Source organism: Battus philenor, unplaced genomic scaffold, assembly GCF_028537555.1.
Source record: "Battus philenor isolate CCGP_79_NKW_IND1 unplaced genomic scaffold, ilBatPhil1.0.hap1 SCAF_22, whole genome shotgun sequence".
NCBI lineage: Eukaryota > Metazoa > Arthropoda > Insecta > Lepidoptera > Papilionidae > Battus > Battus philenor.
This window is the reverse complement of record NW_027181685.1, coordinates 6,781,492-6,800,596: the sequence shown is the minus strand read 5'-3', so window position 1 is coordinate 6,800,596 and position 19,105 is coordinate 6,781,492. Positions and strand designations below refer to the sequence as shown.

Genomic DNA, 19,105 nt, shown 5'->3' with positions numbered 1-19,105 from the left:
ACGAGAGGTTTTCTATAAAGTGTCTTAAAAGAAAAGTAGTAAAAACAAAAATCTTTTACCATAAAAACCACAGAGTAAATTAAGACGCTGCACTATGGTGCATCGAGACTAATATCATCTCATAATTCATTTTCGTCTGATATGTCGTACGATATATATAATCTATGGTATACAGAGGTAAAACTCTGTAGTTTTTTTTATTTACAACGTATTTTTCTGTAATTATTTTTATTTATTAATAATGAGACCTCAAAGTTGCGGAATTTTTAAACAGAAGTATTTTGAAAAAAGCTAAGTCAACTTTAAACCATCGTTAACATGTCTTTTACGTAAAATATTCACAATATTATATTTTTATATGCATGAGAAACTATTTGGTGTATTTATTTAATAAAAATTATAATAAAATATCGATAATAAATATTTTAAAAAAATGGAGAAATCAAATACTCTGCAACCGAAAAAAATAAAAATTGTCGGTAAAGTTTTAGTAGATAGCGCTGATTGCCGCTGATAAGAAATTATGATTTTTATATTTGCTTAACTATCTACTTTCAGAATCAGCAACAAAATCTTGCCCATATTTGCCCCATTTACTGTAATTCACTTTCAAAGAGAGCGCGACGGAGACTAAAAATCAAGCCGCCTACAGTTTTATTTTTATTTACATGCTTATTATTATGTAACAATGGTTTTCAAAAAGTATAAATAAAGGCATATTTTATGTACATTTTATGTATATATATAGGTATGTTGTACGTACTTATACTATAGGTACCTATCTAAGTCGTACTCATTATACAATAAAACCACGATAATATTTTTCCGGTTACATAAACAGTAGAGACATACTTAACCACAATTGTAATATTAATTAAAATATATTATCAATTTTTATCACTTTTATCACATTTACCGCATTTCTATTTATTTATATATCAGATCGTGATCAAAATTACACGTGTCACTTTAAAATATGTATAAATAACTGTAAAATGATTGTTTCAATATTAGTGCCCTTTAAGTGTACACTAAATATACTTAGGTATATTGTGACAATTTTCTTCGTGCAATTGAATTTAAAGTGAATTGTTATGTCTACACTAAAGATCAAAATTAAAGACCTGTGTATCGCTTTTATTGAACATGGAAAACATATTTCTACAGCAAAGTCTTATTTAAACGACAATTTTAAGCTAACCGAAACACAATTTACTTGTGCCAAAGCTAATATTCAAAAATCTTTGTTGCCCAAATTCAGATCCGTATATTTCTAGTAAAAGTTGGTCAAAGACAAGAAAAGATATAGAATTAGAGGATGAAGCAAAAGAATTGTTATTAGGTAATATTTAGGGAAATGTTTATTTAAACGTATTGTTTTATGAATTAAAATATTATTTTGTCATTTTTATTAAGTAAGTTAATAATATATTCACCTATCTAATTATAATTTTCGTATTATTATAAATCACTATTGTTAGCAACTATTTTTCACTATCAGACATCTTACACGATCGGATATTTATGGTATTAAATAGGTATTAAATTTATTTTCGTTGATACATACATATTTAGTGAATATATCTAGTTGATAATAATAATTTTATAATTTATACTTATTTATGATAAATTATTCTTACTTGTAAAGTTTCGTTTATTCCTATATTATAAACTTTTTTTTACGTGACTATATTAATTATTTTTAACAATTTAAAATAAATTTCTTTAATATATTTTTTTAAATCTCTACTTATTCGTCTATTCCTATTTCATGTCAATGTTCCTACTAAATAAAAAGTTATTGAATTTTGATATGATATTGACCTTATTGCACCATAGTGCGCTGGTTTCTTATTGTACCTAAAAGCATTACTATAAATATATATGTATCTATTATTACTATTCTAACAGTGCACATTTAATATTATTAGGACATTAAATCAACAAATAAAATGATCACGTTGAAACATATTTTTTGCAGCCAGTGTAAACAGTAAACTTTTAAACACATATAGATACTATGTTATAAAGAAAGTCATGTCGTTGTCAGTGGCCAAAATTTCACTTCGTTGATGTCAATCAAAGGTCTAGTCCGCCTATGGTTGTTACATCGTTTATTTTTTTTGTTGGTGCAACTTCGGTACGTAGTAAAGCAGGTAGTCTCTGTGAAGAATTAAAACCGGTAAAACTGGATTTTGTTATTATTGCACATATTTCCTCTCAATAAATGCATAAAAAACCAGACATTGTCTTAATTTGATTATATGGTAATAACAAATTTAAGGTGGTTTTTATTTACATTTGCATTATGATTTTTTAAGATTAACAAATATTATTTAATAACATTTCATTCACTCACACTTGCATAGGTTCAAAAATGGGTGAAATAAAAGAGGTTTTAATTGTTTAGTATTTATTAAACAGTAGATGAATTTGTTATCTACGTAACATTGCACTTCTAACATGTTATTCACGTATCACCAATAATGACTATTTTAATATGTTATTTTACGAACAATTTCTTTTACTAACTTTGAGACTTAACACTTATAAATATTAGTTTATTTCATTACTGTTCTGAAAATTTACGCTATACTTATTAACTCCGTCTTCAAGCAACTGCAGCAATTTATTATAGACTAGTTTAGGGGCGTCTATAGCCCATAGGAAATCCAGATGATTGAAATCTTTATAAGGTACAATGTAATGCTCTAACGGGTTTGCAAGCCGTGTGTATAAGTTATTTACATCCTCTTCACTAGCCAGCCAATCATTATCAGAACTTATCAACGCTATTGGTAGAGTTATTTTATATAATGGATACTCTGGTGGTATCGGCGAACCATACATTCTGTAATTTCCATCCGGACCATAATCGAACTGCTGGAATCGGCCGTCATTGCGGATTTCTTGAGCGTAATGTATAAGAGACTTCGTTGAGGCACCGGCAGGAACATGCCCTAATATTAGAGGCAATAAAGTCTTGTTAAATTGTTTTTCATCGTGTCCACAAAGAACAAACATGGAATTTTCACATATAGCCTCCTCGTAATGGTTTATTTCACATGCATGCTTTGACAACCACCTCAGCACAGCGTTTTGTGGCAGAAATTCGTTAGCACCGAGCAGTTTCATTAAATACGCTATATTGTCACTAAATCTCGCAAGCAGTCTTATCGGGCTTCTAATATTTGTCATAAAGGCGACCGGAGCGAGAGCATATCCTGCCCTTAACACTTTATTGTACTGAGTTTTTGTTGAAAGTAAGGCGAAAAGAATAGTCGTTCCCATGGAATGTCCAATATAGTTTATCTTTATGTCCCATCCTTTATTCTCCATTATATAATCAATGATTGCCGGTATATCGTGCTGGCTTACATCGTGGAATGTAAAATTCCAAAAGGCGAAGGTGTCCGGGTTTATGGAGATATGTGCCCTAGAATAGGTGTTCCCTCTGACATTCGCTAGCCACACGTCATACCCAGCATTAGATAATATGTACGCAAGAGCTTTTTTTGGTCCAGAAATGACCCAGTCCGCTGAACTGCCAAGTAAGCCGTGGTGAAGAAGCACAGTCTTTCTGTATGCATTTGCGCCAGTAGTGTTTTTCGAATGTGGTATTCTATGCAGAGTCAATATATATCCGTCGTCGGTGACAATGGTGTGAGATTCTGAATAATATCCGTGGAGGGCAATCAGTTGCGGCGTGGTCATGTGGATAGTTGGGTCGTCATTAGAGCACGGATATCTATCGATCTTTGGTGCGATTGAGTCAAATATGACGTTGTCTTTTGCTTGAGCATCTTCTAGGTAGTCCTTAAATTTTCTTTTAATTCTCGCTTGCTTGATATGGTCCTCTTGAGAATTTGCGTCGCCGTGAAGCATCCCGAAATACGAAGAAATTTTATTTTGCACATTATTTATATAGAAATTTTTCAAGCTTCTTCCTTTTTCTTGTACATAATCCTTTATTAACGATGTCTCTTTCGCGATGGTTTGTACGAGATTTTGCGGGAACCAGTTTTGTGTGCACTCGTTGGCTTTTATAAGAACGAATAACGTAAACACAATAGGTAGTAACTTCATCGTGAAGAGGAAGCGTTCGCTATGAGTGCTCCCCGCCGACTGAAAAATATAACAGGGAGCTGTGTGTATCCTAGCGCTTTGGGTCAAGGACACAATATTATGCTTCTGTTTCGCGCATTATTTATAAACAATGACGTTGTGTGGTGTTCTGTTAGTTCATCCATAATCGATTAGACGTTTATTGTTTAGATTAAAGTTTATTGTATTCAGTCGTGAAATGAAATGCGTGATATGAACGCGTGTAATGAAATGTATAGAAATTACGTAACTTATTACCCACTAATAAACAAAAATATTTGTTTAACAATTTGCAGATTAAATATTCTCGTGCAGTTTTATTTTTAAAATAGTAATACTTTCTTATTTCTTTTTTACCAAGCTTACAGCAGGACATATGCGCACCGTATTCTTTGCAATGGGCGTGTGATTACTGTCTGATGATATATTAGATAGAGAGATAGAGACAGATATATCATAGACTATTTTGTCGACCCGCGTGTTCTATTGTTATTATACAAATTCAAAGTCATTCTTTTTGTTTATATTCAAGTTATCATGCTATAAAGGTTTAGTTTTAAAGCATTATGTAACGATTACTAATTATTTTGGTCTTGCTTTGCGTTAACAGAAGTTCTGGAATATTTTCGTTTCTTAAAATATATTTATTACCTGTGTTTTCACGGAGTTAATTTTTTTTTATCCCAATCGGTCCGAGGTCATAGTTACAACAATGAATACATGTTAAAATGGTATATGTGAGCGAAATAAGTAAATTTACGCAATGAAGGCAAATCTGATCGGGTTATTGCCTCTCAACTAAGGCTGTCGAAGACTATTTCTAGATAATCTAATTATAGAGGCACGGATAATAAGGAATTATTTAAACTTTACATACGCGTTTATCACGTGATTATGAGCTACCGCCTGGGGATGTTTTTGCTCCACAAAATCAGTCCAAATCTAGCTATCTCCCTCGATAGTTGATGGTGTCGGCGTTCGACTTGGTGTGTTGACTATTAAAATCCCCAGTCCGAATGGTCGCCTCTCCGATAGCAAATAGTGCTTCAAATCCGAGCCGAAAGTGCTAGCGTCGGTCTTGAGACTTAGACGCAATTGTAATTGAAGCATGGCATGTCATATATATATATATATATATATATATATATATATATATATATATATATATATATACATATATATATATATATATTTAAGGATTTTTATACCCCTCTTGGATCCCATTCGCGTTGTAGAAGGCAATGGCCAATATCCTGGGTTTGACTCTGCCGCTATTCCTCCTACGAGCGGCAGTTGGTGGATGGTTAGTAATCAAATTCTTTCAAGATCGGTAAGGCCTAGAACTATCTTCTAGTGAAGATAAATACATAGTCGTTATCACCTCAATCTGCCTCACATAGTGAATAGGTACCTTAAAACAGTCATCTACGTCACTGGTTGACCGAATTCTGCCCTGCCCTCGCCTTCGCAAGTAAGATCCAGTCGTCCTGTAGCGTCGTACAATGCAATGAACTACCGATGTCGATACACCCAATGCGCGACCGACTGAACGGAAGGTATGCCCCCTCCTCAATCATAGTTACTGCCCTGGCCACTGAAGATGCTGGTAAATAACTCATTTTGTATCAGAACAATATGCACTATTGAAAGCAAACAGTAAAATGAACCACAGTCACCACACACAGCATCCAACAACGTTCTTATCAGAAACAATTAGAACACTCAATGTCAGCAAATTCTTAGAAGAACCATAAAACCTGTCACAGCACTAGATAAGTGTGAAATTTTTAAAGTATGTTATTTCTTAAAGAAGTACTTACACGTTAGTAAAAACTAGTTGTCAATATTTACAAAAACTTTTACAAAAATCTACCTTTTTATGTTCCCATAATTGTGCCTGCGTGTGTATTTCTATAATAGGTCCAGAAATTAAAATATGGTGTCAACAAAGAGTTGCGATGGAAGAGTTAAAAGTAAATTTTAGTTAGGCAGCTTTAGTTTAACAGGCGTTATTTAGAACTGAAGATATAAAAGAGGTGTTAATAAACATGGTACGACTTCAGAGTCTACATCTCAATCTAATTGAGCTTTTACAAGTAATTATTAAATCATATAAAACGTTATATGAAAGATGAAGAGCATTGAATAAAATTAGATAAATTGATTACTTGCAATTTTGCAATGACTTACATAGAAAAGGTGAAAAACCAGGTAACTGAACCTGCAGTAACATTTTTCTTAAAAAATGTCTTTAAAATATGAATGCTACACTAATCTATAAATTAATTATAATGACATTATAATTTGTTATGATATAAACAACACTGAATCATAGATGAGGGATTACATGAGGAAAAAATTTCTATCAAAATTAAAAATTATTGTACTTATTACATGAAATTTAAAATTACAAATGACATGGTTAAAACTAAGTGTTCACTTTCAGAGATCTTTCACTACAGGTTTGAAGATTTACAAATCGATTAAATAAAAAATTGAATGTATCCGAGGATGCCACCCCTGTAAGGTTTAGTACATAATTTCATTTATAATTAAACAACTTACTATTATGTACATAGACTTTAACTTTTGGTCAGCCGAGTATATTTTAGTATATTCAGTTCTCATATGGTTGTTAAACGTGTGAATTAATAAATACATGAAGACGTATTAAAAACAAAAACAACTAGGAATGGAGTAAAAAGATCTTAAATATCAAGTGTTTATATTATTGGGATTCTGTGGATTATTTTCATCATAAAATAGTAATATCTCTGAAATATTCTTTATTGTTCTAGCGGCTTCATATGAATCCATTAGTGATAGTTGATCGGCTATTACTTGACTTATACCACCATATTTTGATTTGTCAAGACCAAATGGATCATTTTTCATTCTTTTAAACACCTCAACTAAACCTTCCACAACTCTTTGGCAATAATTTGAATCTGTATTATTTACATTGTTTTCTGACATATCTTCATTGTTGTATATTTCTTCTGTAGATGAATCCTAAAAACAAACAATTTTCAAATATATTTACACCAAGTAGTTTACATACTCAAGCAAAAAAATTAGGAAATATTGATATAGAGAAATATGGTCCACAAGTATTTCAGACTGATATGCAAAGGATAGTAAAGGAACAGAGGATGTCAATATATGTGGATGGCAATCTAAATATCAAAGAATACCACTGGGGAAGAATAGAGGAAAAAAACCAATCGCAAAATATGAGAGGAGGCCTATGGCCAATGGCACACTGAAATATAAGATATTGTAATCATCAACAATCTGCCGTAGGGTTTACACAGTTGGATATAGGCCTCTCGAAGATTCCCAACAGGACCAGTTGAAAATGTCCTGCATCCAATGTCTTTGAACAACCTTATCAAGGTCATCGGTCCACTTTGTGGGCATATATCCCGCACTGCACTTACAAGATAATACAAGAAGCCATAGATATACAAGCTGCCACCTATTTAATCCATAACTCTGAATAAACAACTTCGATTGTCATATTTTTTGTGCTTACCTTTTCTTCATTAGTTTCATTCAAGTCTTGTGACAAATGTTTAACAGTTCTATTAACTTTCATTAGGAACTGACACGGACCCCACAGGTGCCAGCTTACTTTATAATCCTGTAAATGACATGGAATGCCTATTAAACCATTTTTAATATGAATCAGTACATTTTTAAGTACATAATAATACACAACAATAATTCTTGAAACGCTCGTCGTTTTGGGATCCTCGTAGTTTTATATCGAAAGATGCCATTATAAGATAGCTGATCTAATCTGGTACGAGTTTCTATCAAATTGGGTTTTTCTAACATTCTTAACATGACGTACAAAAGTGTTTAATGTTAATGATTCTTAGTGGATAATAATATTCTATACATGAATTTGCTATAGATAAGATCTTTAGGTAGAGATATAACGATAGATCATGGCACTAGGTATATTGCACACAATACGCACCTCTCCCTGAGCACGGCTAGAGTTTAATTTTCTTAAATATTTAGCAAAAGTTGACCGGATGTTTGTCCACCTATTCTTTACAGCTCGTCCCGTAAATTTGTCACCATATTGAGCAGCAAATTCAGCATAAGTCTGATCTTTACATTCGGCTGACGTATATTTAGGATGATTGGGATTCCATATATTTGGTTTGTTCTTAATAAAGTAAACTAATTTCAGGTTCATTTTCCTGGTCCAAAACACCTTCTCTTCAGCAAATTCTGATATCATCGTGTATTAATTTTATAATAAATAAGCAGTATTTTTAACTCATGATCAATATTTTCGTAAACAAATTTTACTAGTTATTTAACATAATACAGAGCAACAAACGAAACAAAGTAGTGTTGCCCACTTGCCATTAGATTTTTACTAAATTTTGTATATAGAACTTAGAACTTTTTCAAATTCTTTCCACATTTTCCATAAAAATAGAACTATATTCGTCACGAAAGATTTAAATTACTGCTTTGTTAGTAATCATAATCGCCCATTTTTGGAAATTTGTACCATAGAAGAGTAAACCTGTTTAAAATTTCTTTCGAAATCTTCTCCGAATCCTTGAAATTAAACGATCTTAACACATCTTTTAAAGAAAAAAAAATATGTTTACTTCGAATAATAAAATTTAGTTTTATTAAAGTATGAACATTTAGAAAAATAGTGTAGAAAAAAAATCGTTTGAAATGTCGACAATTTTACCTTCGAGAAATTCACTGTAAAACTTTTATTGAAAAATTGTATTGTAGATCATTTAAAAGCGCTAAGAACACAGTGGCATACATATTTCATATTACATATTGATTTCCAAAAAATAGTTTGTATTCAAAAGCTTTTGTTTGGATTGGCTTAAGTGAGGTTAATCACCAGCCACTTAATCTCAAGAGGAATTTGCTGAGCTTTCGAGTGATTCCAACTTAAAACTACAATTTCAAAAAAATCCCTTGACTGAATTCTTGATCGGAACTAGAACTGAACTTCCCACAATCGCTAATATGGCGTTAATGGTACTTCTGCCATTCAATGTCAAATATTTATTTGGAGTTACTTTCTCAGCTTTAACACGTATTAAATAACAATATCGTTCAGCGCTAAAAAATGTGAAAGAGAGGTTGTACGTCCAATAGTGTCAAACATCGCACCAAAATTTAATATATTATGCAATAAAAAGCATGCACATTCATATGGTTAATATTTTTACTTTAATTTTAATTTAATACTCACTACTCAACGACTCGACTATATTCGCGAGCGAACTAAGACGATCAAAATCCCCATTTATTTATGCAATTGCAAAAATATAATTATGAATAAAAATACGGCATATATTTATTGTAACTTTAATAAAATAAATACCATTTTACAGTTTTTTATTTTAGATTTAAGTTCCAAAAGGAATTTTCAAACTATATGTTTTTTTCATTTAATATTGTTACCTAATAAATAAATCATAAAAAATATTAATTTACCTTTCTTTTATATTTTTATGGGATCGGTTAGAAACTCGCATTTATAAATGAAGTCGTCGATAAAAAAAATTCTAGTTCAGTTCATGAAAGTTACTTTTTGAAACATTGCCTTGTTGCATGTGTGCGTGAACATATCTCCCTTTTCCTTTGTGTGCAAGTGCGTGATGTTATAAAATCATGTATTTATTAATTACACAAAATCTCCCCGCGACTTTAGAAGATTCCTCTGGAATTTTAGAGATGAAAGATTTAGTTCTCGAGGCCGTGCCTTAAAATAAAGACTTGATAGTTTTTAAAGCTTCGCCGAAACGAAGCTATTCAAAAATATGAGTAAGACTCATTTGAGTGTTCCCCTCCACGGAAATCTTTAGTAAAAGGCGAAAGATTTATACGTTTTGAAGGGAAACCAGAGTACTTCAATTCAGACATTCTCAGAACCCAACTAAACCAGAACGAATTTCTACACCGCGATTTGGATATCATAGTTTAGACGTTAAGCGACATCTGTTGCTCACCGTATAAAATAATAGTTAACCTATTGATAGTGTCATCTATGATAGTTATTGTTAAATAAATAATGTAACGTTTTTGTCAATTATACACCCGTGTTTTAATGCTTATTAAATTAATAACAATTGTTGTTGGAAGATAGGAGTAAGAGTAAATATATGTATTTATATTTACTCTTTAATCATTTCTTCCTCGCATCATTAGCTGACCAAGTGATTTTTATTATGATATATCATCTACTATTTTTCTTAATAATCTACACGATTACCGTCAGAAATTTGGTGTCAAGTGTCGAACGGATTTGATACAATCTGATGGTACTACAAACTTGCTCGGACGTGTTTTCTTGATTCTTCCAGTCACGATCAGTCGCTAAAGATTTTGACCGTCCTATCAGGCTATATGACGGGAAATTATAACTTTGAAAAAATATACATGTCGGAACTCCGTAGTTTCGGCTGATGTCGACAGATGGCGCTAAGAGTTTCCCCACATCCCACATAAACGCAAATAAAAAAAGCACCGACGAAGACAACAACGACACGAAAAATAATTTTTTGGACTTTATACGTATATCCATATCACTTATTATTATTTGGTGACATTCCAAACTTATGATCTCTATATCAAGCGTCAGTTCAATTACGCTCCAATACCCAGACCCACCCGGTCAAAAAGAAATAACAATCCTTCACTATATTTACCTCAACTGACAGTTTAACGAGAAGTGTTTCGAGCATTATATTTTACCAACTTTTATTCAAGAAACGAAATTCTTGTCCCAGGCAAAGCATAAGAAGACAATAATGATGAAATTAAAATTACGAAGTGTAAAAATTAGAGGGATCATGCTATTGAGATCGTAGAACCAAAAATGAATTCCGATCATACTAGATAGAAGCGTTTCTAGAGTTTCTTCCGCCACTTTTTTCAGCACAAGCTTTCCAAAGCAGTTGCTTAGGAATCTACGCTTAAAAAAAATGAATGCCATGGATGATACAAGAGATAATCACTAAAAACGTATTATTTACAAAAATTATTCATTTACTAATGTAAGTAAATAGTTCAAATACATTAATATCACGCTTTGCGTCGTTTCGTCTTGCGTTTTTTTCGAAGTTGCGTTGCTGCTTAATTAGCACTAATTTTCACTGTGCGTCATTAGATTTTCGAGGTTGCGTTATTTTGGGTTCGAGTCTTTGATTTTTAATTTTTATTTCTAAAAGATGGCAGCACTTTTTGTTTCTAATTGCGTCGTGCCATCAATACTCGGGGATTCCCTTTCTAACTAAAAATTAACGCAATTTTAATTCAGTTCAGTTGCTAATTTTAGAGTTCAGTTTCGATTACGTGGTGTGTTGTAATTTAATCTGTTGTGCTTTTTTTGAAAGAAAATTATAAATTTATATCAAATTTTACGTGTTGTTTCTGGTTACAAAAAAGGTAAATATTATTCCAATTTGTTTATTGGCAGAGTCATATTATTTTTGTTTCTTAAATGTTTACTTCGTTCAACTTTCTTTTTAAAAAATAGTATTTTCGTGACCCTGGAACCTATCTTCGATCTTTACATGGTTTGCTATAGAAAATCTTAATTCACTTTGCAGTGTTCAATTTGCGTCGTTTTTTTTAGAACGTAACCACGACGCATAGTGAGGAATTCGTGTACATCAAAGCATGATAAATTATATATATATCATTTATTTATCAACAACGGGTAACTAATTACACTGACAATGACTTTACATAAATTTAAAACAACTTTTTAATTTCTTCACAAAGATCGTCAAAACCATCATACTTCCATTTTCTCAATTCGGCCTCCAGTTCCTCACTTGTAAGCTTCATAAAACTTTCCCCATCTGAAAATATTATTTTATATTAGACACCATATTGAACTAATGATATTAAAATGAATCTTATCAATATTAATAACATGATCAATAATTAAAGTTAATTTTTTTCTACACTGTAAACACGTTCCTAAGAAAAGTTAAAAACTTAATATTTTCCCAAAAACCGTGGAAAAGTAATAATAAAATCCTTTTTTATTATCAAAATAATTAAAAATTTATACTAGTAAAGTCAAAATTGAATCCATAAGTACAGAACAAAAAAATACAAATTTAAATTAGAAATAAATATCAATATTTTAACTATTCATCTCTACTTCATGACAGGCATGCTCTAGACCAGTGATTTCCAAAGTGGTCTATATCGACCCCTAGGGGACTAAGACCTGCAAGGGGTCTACGTTAGCGAAAAAAATTTTTGGGTCCATGAAATGAAAATGGGGGTCCACAGACGGGACATCATTAGCCGAGGAGATTTAAGATTAACCCTTAAAAAATTGACGCCAAATGTTGATAATTTATTATTAAAGCATCAGGATCATCCTTCTCACTAAAAATATTGACTTAATGCTTATGTTATTTTATTTATAGTTTATTTTATGTTTATTTAATGTTACATATATTTTATTTTGAGTAGTTTTAATTTAAATTCAATTAATAAATGTATAAATGAACATGTGTTTTTACTTTAAGTTTTTAACACTAAACATCACTACAGTTAGAAATTTATAGGAAATCAATATCAGGTAAGTAGTGGGTCTACCCAACACGGAAAAACATGGCAAGGGGTCTACAACACAAAAAATTTGGAGAACTCTGCTCTAGACCAAATATGCCAATTTCAATAACTGTTGGGGTGTAAAGACAAAAACATACCATAAACTGGAAACCATCCACTTAGCTCACACACAGCAACATTAAATGCTGCAAGCTGTTTAGCTCCAGTGCTATTCTTTCTCGGCCAAATTATAACCCTTACAATTTCTCTTTTAACATCAGCAGTCACACTTTGTCCATAAGTAAACATAATATTATGTGCAATCGATTTTTTTAGTAAGAAATCAACAATCCTAAAAATGTTCTCTGATGCTTTAATTGTTTGCTGTGTTACTTCAAAACAGAAAGCTGGGGCTGGATAATTGTCTAAACAATAAACAGGTCCTTTTATATGTTTACATTTCTGAAAATAATGTTGTGTTGCAATTAACATAGCAGTATTTGAACAATTGTGATTACTATTGTCTATTACAAGCATGCATTGTCCAGTTTTATAATGTCAATGAAAAATACACAAATGGTATAAAAATTATGTCTTTTTAATTGCTTACAAAAACACAGTATTTTTAATTGCCAAAGAATTGCTTTACTTAACTATAGTTCACAATGCACAAATATAAATGTGTTAATGCATGATAGTAAATTAAACTTCAAAAAAAAACAGTGGCATTACTATTTACATTTCACTTTCAAAGTATCTATTTTTCTAGACTGTTTAAGTCAGTTTGCATTATGTATAGTTCATGTTATGCAGCGTGGTTAGGCCATCAAGTGGGGGTCATAAGTAAGGTCATCAGGTCAGGTAATAAGGTCATCGATGACATAAGTAAGGTCGCAGGAAGTTGGTGGATGCAGGCAGCGATACAAGACCAGTCATACTGGTGATTTTTGGAGGTTAGGGCTTACAATACCGAATACCGGAATCCCGGACGAATTTTTCCGGCCTTAAAATTGTTATTTATGTAAAAATACAAGTATTGTGATATTACATTGTATATACAAAATGCAAGTTATTAATATTATTTCATAAATAGTTTCAATTTAATTATATATTTTGCTTCTTTAATTATATAATGTCATACAAGCCTGTTATATAATGTAAATATGTCATATATATGTATATATATGTAAATTGTAATATAGAATTCAAAAAATACTTTTATTACTTGCACATTTTTTGTATCTATTTACTCCTACTCTTTATGTAATCAAATAAATAATATCTGCTCATTTCAGAACAATATTTATTAGATTTCATATATTATTTGTTAACAAGTCAATATAACAACTGAGGTCAGTAAAAATATAGCTAGCAAATTTTTATTAATAATACAGGTTCTAATACTGATATCCCGATATTCCAAATTTCAAATACTGGTAATTCACATTTTAGTTCAGTATTGTAAGCCCTATTGGAGGTTGCCCTGTGCCTTGCAGTGTAAATCTATCAGATCACATGATGAGATGTTAGTAATTAGTGAATTTTGACTAAAATTTTACTCTTACCGCTATTTCAACTGGTAGGACATTCCTTTCAATAAACAAATGGTAGTGCAAATGATTTACAGATGCCAACCCACATAGACTATTAAATCCAATCTTTAAGTCCCTGTAAATAATATTAGAAATGATGTAAATACATTTGTCATTATATTCCAGTGCATGATTATGACAAGAAATAATATATAAGTAATCCAATAGATGAAGTTAAACCCAAATCACATAAAAGATGTTGGTCATTACTACAGATAATAATGACATAAGTAGAAAAGTAAAGATTCATAGCCATAGTAATAGAAATTGTATCACAGGATGTATAAAGTTCAGTTACTATCCGTAAGGCAATAATTTTGAAAATATATGATAAACATTTTTAATTAACATTTACATAGATTTATGGGATAATTGCATTATCATCATAATTTCTGCAATAAGATATCTAATGCTGGACATAGGCTTTCCTGTTTGTATATAAATATATATTTATAAAAAAAAAATCAGAACATTAAAAATTTTAATTAATAAAATATGTAAAACTAAATGTCTTTATACTTATTTGGGTAATCTCATATCAAGAAACTAATTTATTATTTATCGGTGAATGGGTTAAGTTAATATATTTTACAATCATAAATAAAAACAGATTTGGCAGTACTGTGTTAGGACATTAACCAAAAGAAAAGCATCTACTTGCCTACACTCACCGATCCTTAGTGATGAGAATAATATCAATAACCAACTGCAAACTTTCAACAGTCACAACTTGAGGTAAACATTTGTGCATAGAAGGACATAGCAGTGAATGATACTGCGATATGGGGCTCACATTCACAATTAGGAAGTGTTCACAAGTTTCTGAAATCAAGAGCATTTAATAATATCTAATAGTGTTCTAGTATTGTCTTAGCTATATGAGAATCGCCCTCAAGAACGCCGCCGCGACACAGCAACATATTGACAGACATACCATTAGTGATATTATTTCCAAGAATGTAAAATTCGTTACATAATTTTGACAATGCAGCCACTGAACTATTTTCATTACTTCGTCATTTGACTGATATACATTAAAATTGTACATATACAGTTAACCAATAGCTAATCTCAGCTTATTAATAGTTGACATTAAGACCATTGCAAAAAAAGAAGAAAAAACTCTTTATTTTCTTCTTACCGTCGATTCTTAAGCATTCATAAAAAAGAAGTTTGCCATACCATTATTATTATTAGCAAAAGCAAAGATTATTTCGTCATTTGATATTTTAGTAAAATTAAATTTATCCTTATCAAAGGGTTGACAGACATTTTCTATTTGTTCAGGTAACCTTCTGTTAGAACTCCTATCTGGATTAAGCTGAAATAAAAAAAAGAAATGTTGCATTTAGACAGCTGAATGAAGTAATGTGTGCAGCCTCTGTATGTGATATAGCATGGATAAAGCCTAAACAATGACAGAGTAGAGTAGTTACAATATCACAAATTTGATCAGTGGACTGTATTACATTCTAGTAGGAATAGGTAATATTTAATCTGGAGTCAGATATTTCTCAATTAATCTAAATGTTTGTCAGCCTATCATAACAGAAAACTCAAAGAATTTGGCAGAAGGGTCAGTAAAAACTTAGACCTGTCTCTGATACTCAGTGGTTTCATCATCTTCACCATTTCTTAGGTATAGTCGGAAATTCATCTATGGGTCTCTTTTTTAAGAGGTTATTATTGTGGTTTAATTACAATGAGTGACTTATAGAACTTTCTTCAGGTGAAGAAAAACTTTTTTGTAAACTTTTTTATACAATCTCTTATAGAATTAGTACTGCACAAAGTATGAACTGTAAAAAATAGGAAATGCAGGAATGCAGTTTTTTATAACTTACTTTTTATAGATTCTAGGAGTTTTAATCACAAAATTATTTAAAATGCCCTTTGTCACTGATGAAATTCGGTTAGTAGATAGAGATAAGATACAAAAATATAATATAAAAAATATGTTGTAGTATTGGTAGGAACAAAGCATATAAACCTTACCTGTAATAAATACTTATCTACAATTCTCTCGCGTAAATTTTTAATTTTATATCGAAATACATTACTATCTTTATGAATATTGTCCCAAGTTGCCTTAACAAATTGTAAAAAATCTGGTTGTACAGATTCATCTCCAGATTTTAAGAAATCACTTAAAATATACATTGTAATATTACTTAACTTAAATGTTAAATATATTGATGTGTATTTATTATTTCATAATGATTATTAATTTTATATGTTTAATAAAAATCGTACAATGTTATATTTAGTAAACGTATTGATTCACTATTTGTCAAAATTGTGTTACGAGTGCTGCCAGATTGTGGCAGAATTAATTTCCATTATTTTTAATTCAGATATTTTTTTAAACAAAAATCTTAAATTTATAAATCTCCGTAATACAGTCAAATTAGGGTCTATTCGTTATCTGAAATAGAGAAACGATAGAATACATACATAGTTATAGCAGTTGACAGATACATCGTAATGAAATATTAACCTATAACCGTTTTTTTTAAAAAAAAAAACAGTATCAGCGAATCAATTTGTAATAAAACAATAATTTTAATGGGTTGAATCCTTATGCAGCCTCGTCTACGAGTCTTGAATAAAATAAATCAAAAATAATAAATTTAGGCGATAACTGATACAGGTTAGAAACTGATGTGATCCGATTTAAAATTAACTTTCAATACTAAATGTGAAAACAGGGGCCGATGAAAAATTCAACACAATTTTTATTAATACTGCTGCTGCTCGACTTTGAAATAATTCTTCGAGTCGTGAGAATATATACCTACGCAAGTAAAATATGTAATGAATATAAATGTAGTAAAGTAAGGGAGGCAATTATAATATAGTAGTAAAATATAAACAATGTCTACCTACTAATTGCGCTTTACGCCCGAGTGTTGAGTGTCTGCAGGGGGTGCGGTGTGGCTAGTGTTCTGTGGGAACCCTCTGATGGGCGTGAGGAGAACGTCTTTAGGATGTCTCTTGGTCTTTACTTAAGTGCGGGGGGAGTAGCGTGAGGCGCTAGCTATTAGGGGATTGGGATGTGCGAAGGCTGACTCAAAGTAAGTTTTTGAGCAAGTCAGAAAGAACTCTTGGACCGTGGGGAGTTTCAGGTCGCTATGGAGGTCAACGTTGCACTGGAATCAATCCGGTTGAAGCAGTTTTGGAGCGTCTCTAGAGCGTTAATGTTGGTGGGTGCAGCGTGCAAGAATACAGCGCTCGCGTAAGAGAAAACTGGTCTTACGCAAGCCTTGTACTAGTGCAGGTTGTGCCTAAGGGACAGTTTGCTTGAAGAGCAAATTATAGGGTAAAGCCTACTAAGGATGTGAGAGGCTTTATTCCTGACTGTGCGCATATGTTGTTTAAATGTTAGTTTTGAGTCGAAGGTGACCCCGAGGTATTTGACCGATCCTTGCAAGGCCTGGCCGAAGAGGGTGCCCCGGTCGGCGAGGCGCTTGCGCTTGCGTGCCCGGGGGGTCAAAAGTTGACGCAAGAATATAATCGCCTGGCTTTTGTCAGGGTTAATGTCTATTTTCCATTTCCTAAACCGCTCAACTAGGCGGGTGGCAGTGGCTTTGAGATGACGTGAAATTAGTGCGCGTGCCCTACTGGTGGTGTAGAATGCGGTGTCGTCCGCGAATAGCGCGAGTTGGACCTGGCTCGGACTCGGTATATCGCTGGTGAATAGCGAAAAGAGTAGCGGAGAGAGGCAGGAGCTGGCAGCGATGACACTGTCCGATTAAGCCCTTCTTTATTTATAAAGAGCTTCGAATGAAATTCCTGAGAGGGCGCAAATCTTCTTAATATCGAAGATCTTCTTACCCTCCGGCGTGAGTTCGATGGCGAGTAGCACTAGCGGAATTTCTTTCCGGGTGCGTGCGCTCGTCATACGCTTCGCTGATAAGGTAGGGATGCCCTGTGATTTAAGATCGGATATTATCTCGTCCGTTGAGATTTCGAGAGGGAGGCCTCGAGCGACAACCCTTAATTGCCGCTCTTCCGGGGGGGCATAGATGTGGAACGAGAGTCCCACAGTGCGTAGGTGACGCGTGAGCGTCCGAAAATGATCCACGGTTGAAAGGTGGATTTTAATCCCCTGCGCGGTGTTCTGCGCTTTGGGGCAGGATGTGCCGTGGCTGTCGGGCTAGGGCGAAATTTTGATCCAGGCACTCTTGTCCTGGAGAATGGTTGGGGGCGGCGGCTTAGGCACCGCGGGGCCTTGTTGCGAGGGGGAGAGGTTTGTCGCGGGGGGCTTGAGACCCCTCGTAGCTTTTTTGACGGGTGGGAATCTTTCCCCGATGAGGCCTTGTCGGAGGCGCGGGTCTTCCTGGCCCTTTTGTGCCTGGTTTCAAAGTTTCTTCAGTTCAGTTCATTACAGTTTTTCATTGAAACATTGCCTCGTTGCATGTGTGCACGGACATATCTCCCCTTGTTTGAGTGTAGGTGCGTGATGTTATAAAATCATGTATATATAAATATACATTTAAATCTCCCGCAATTTCAGAAGATTGCTATAGGGTTTTAGAGATGAAAGACTCATAGAAGCAGTACTTTAAAAATACAACACTTAATAATAGCTTTATAAAGCTTCGCCGAAACGAAGCTATTCAAAAATACGAGTAAGACTCATTTGAGTGTTCCCCTCCACGGAAATCTTTAGTAAAAGGCGAAAGATTTATACGTTTTGAAGGGAAACCAGAGTGCTTTAATTCAGACATTCTCGGAACCCGACTAAAACAGAATGAATTTCTACACCGCGATGTGGATTTAAGTGTTTAGATGGCACGCGACATCTGTCAGTCACTATATTAAACAATGCTTAA

At 32.8% G+C, this 19,105-nt stretch overlaps 3 protein-coding genes and 2 non-coding genes across 5 annotated transcripts; all 5 read right to left on the bottom strand.

Moving 5' to 3' along the window:
* Positions 1 to 2,446: 2,446 nt before the first annotated feature.
* Positions 2,447 to 4,232, bottom strand: LOC137923714 (gastric triacylglycerol lipase-like). The gene has a single exon (XM_068766963.1). The coding sequence runs from the start codon at positions 4,084 to 4,086 to the stop codon at positions 2,557 to 2,559; it is 1,530 nt and encodes a 509-aa protein (XP_068623064.1). The 5' UTR covers positions 4,087 to 4,232; the 3' UTR covers positions 2,447 to 2,556.
* Positions 4,233 to 6,802: 2,570 nt separating this feature from the next.
* On the bottom strand, positions 6,803 to 8,445 carry LOC137923805 (uncharacterized). Its single transcript, XM_068767078.1, has 3 exons — positions 8,090 to 8,445; positions 7,640 to 7,747; positions 6,803 to 7,116 (listed from the first exon to the last, which is right to left on the bottom strand). Exons 1-3 carry the CDS (start codon positions 8,357 to 8,359, stop codon positions 6,820 to 6,822), a joined length of 675 nt encoding a protein of 224 aa, XP_068623179.1. The 5' UTR covers positions 8,360 to 8,445; the 3' UTR covers positions 6,803 to 6,819.
* A 1,447-nt stretch (positions 8,446 to 9,892) lies between these two features.
* On the bottom strand, positions 9,893 to 10,012 carry LOC137923869 (U5 spliceosomal RNA). Its single transcript, XR_011107577.1, has one exon. It is a non-coding gene; the product is annotated as a U5 spliceosomal RNA (small nuclear RNA).
* Positions 10,013 to 11,807: 1,795 nt separating this feature from the next.
* On the bottom strand, positions 11,808 to 16,462 carry LOC137923602 (GDP-D-glucose phosphorylase 1). Its single transcript, XM_068766821.1, has 6 exons — positions 16,266 to 16,462; positions 15,453 to 15,591; positions 14,942 to 15,110; positions 14,244 to 14,346; positions 12,837 to 13,140; positions 11,808 to 11,969 (listed from the first exon to the last, which is right to left on the bottom strand). The coding sequence occupies exons 1-6, from the start codon at positions 16,428 to 16,430 to the stop codon at positions 11,860 to 11,862; spliced, it is 990 nt and encodes a 329-aa protein (XP_068622922.1). The 5' UTR covers positions 16,431 to 16,462; the 3' UTR covers positions 11,808 to 11,859.
* Positions 16,463 to 18,866: 2,404 nt separating this feature from the next.
* Positions 18,867 to 18,986, bottom strand: LOC137923870 (U5 spliceosomal RNA). The gene has a single exon (XR_011107578.1). It is a non-coding gene; the product is annotated as a U5 spliceosomal RNA (small nuclear RNA).
* Positions 18,987 to 19,105: the final 119 nt, after the last annotated feature.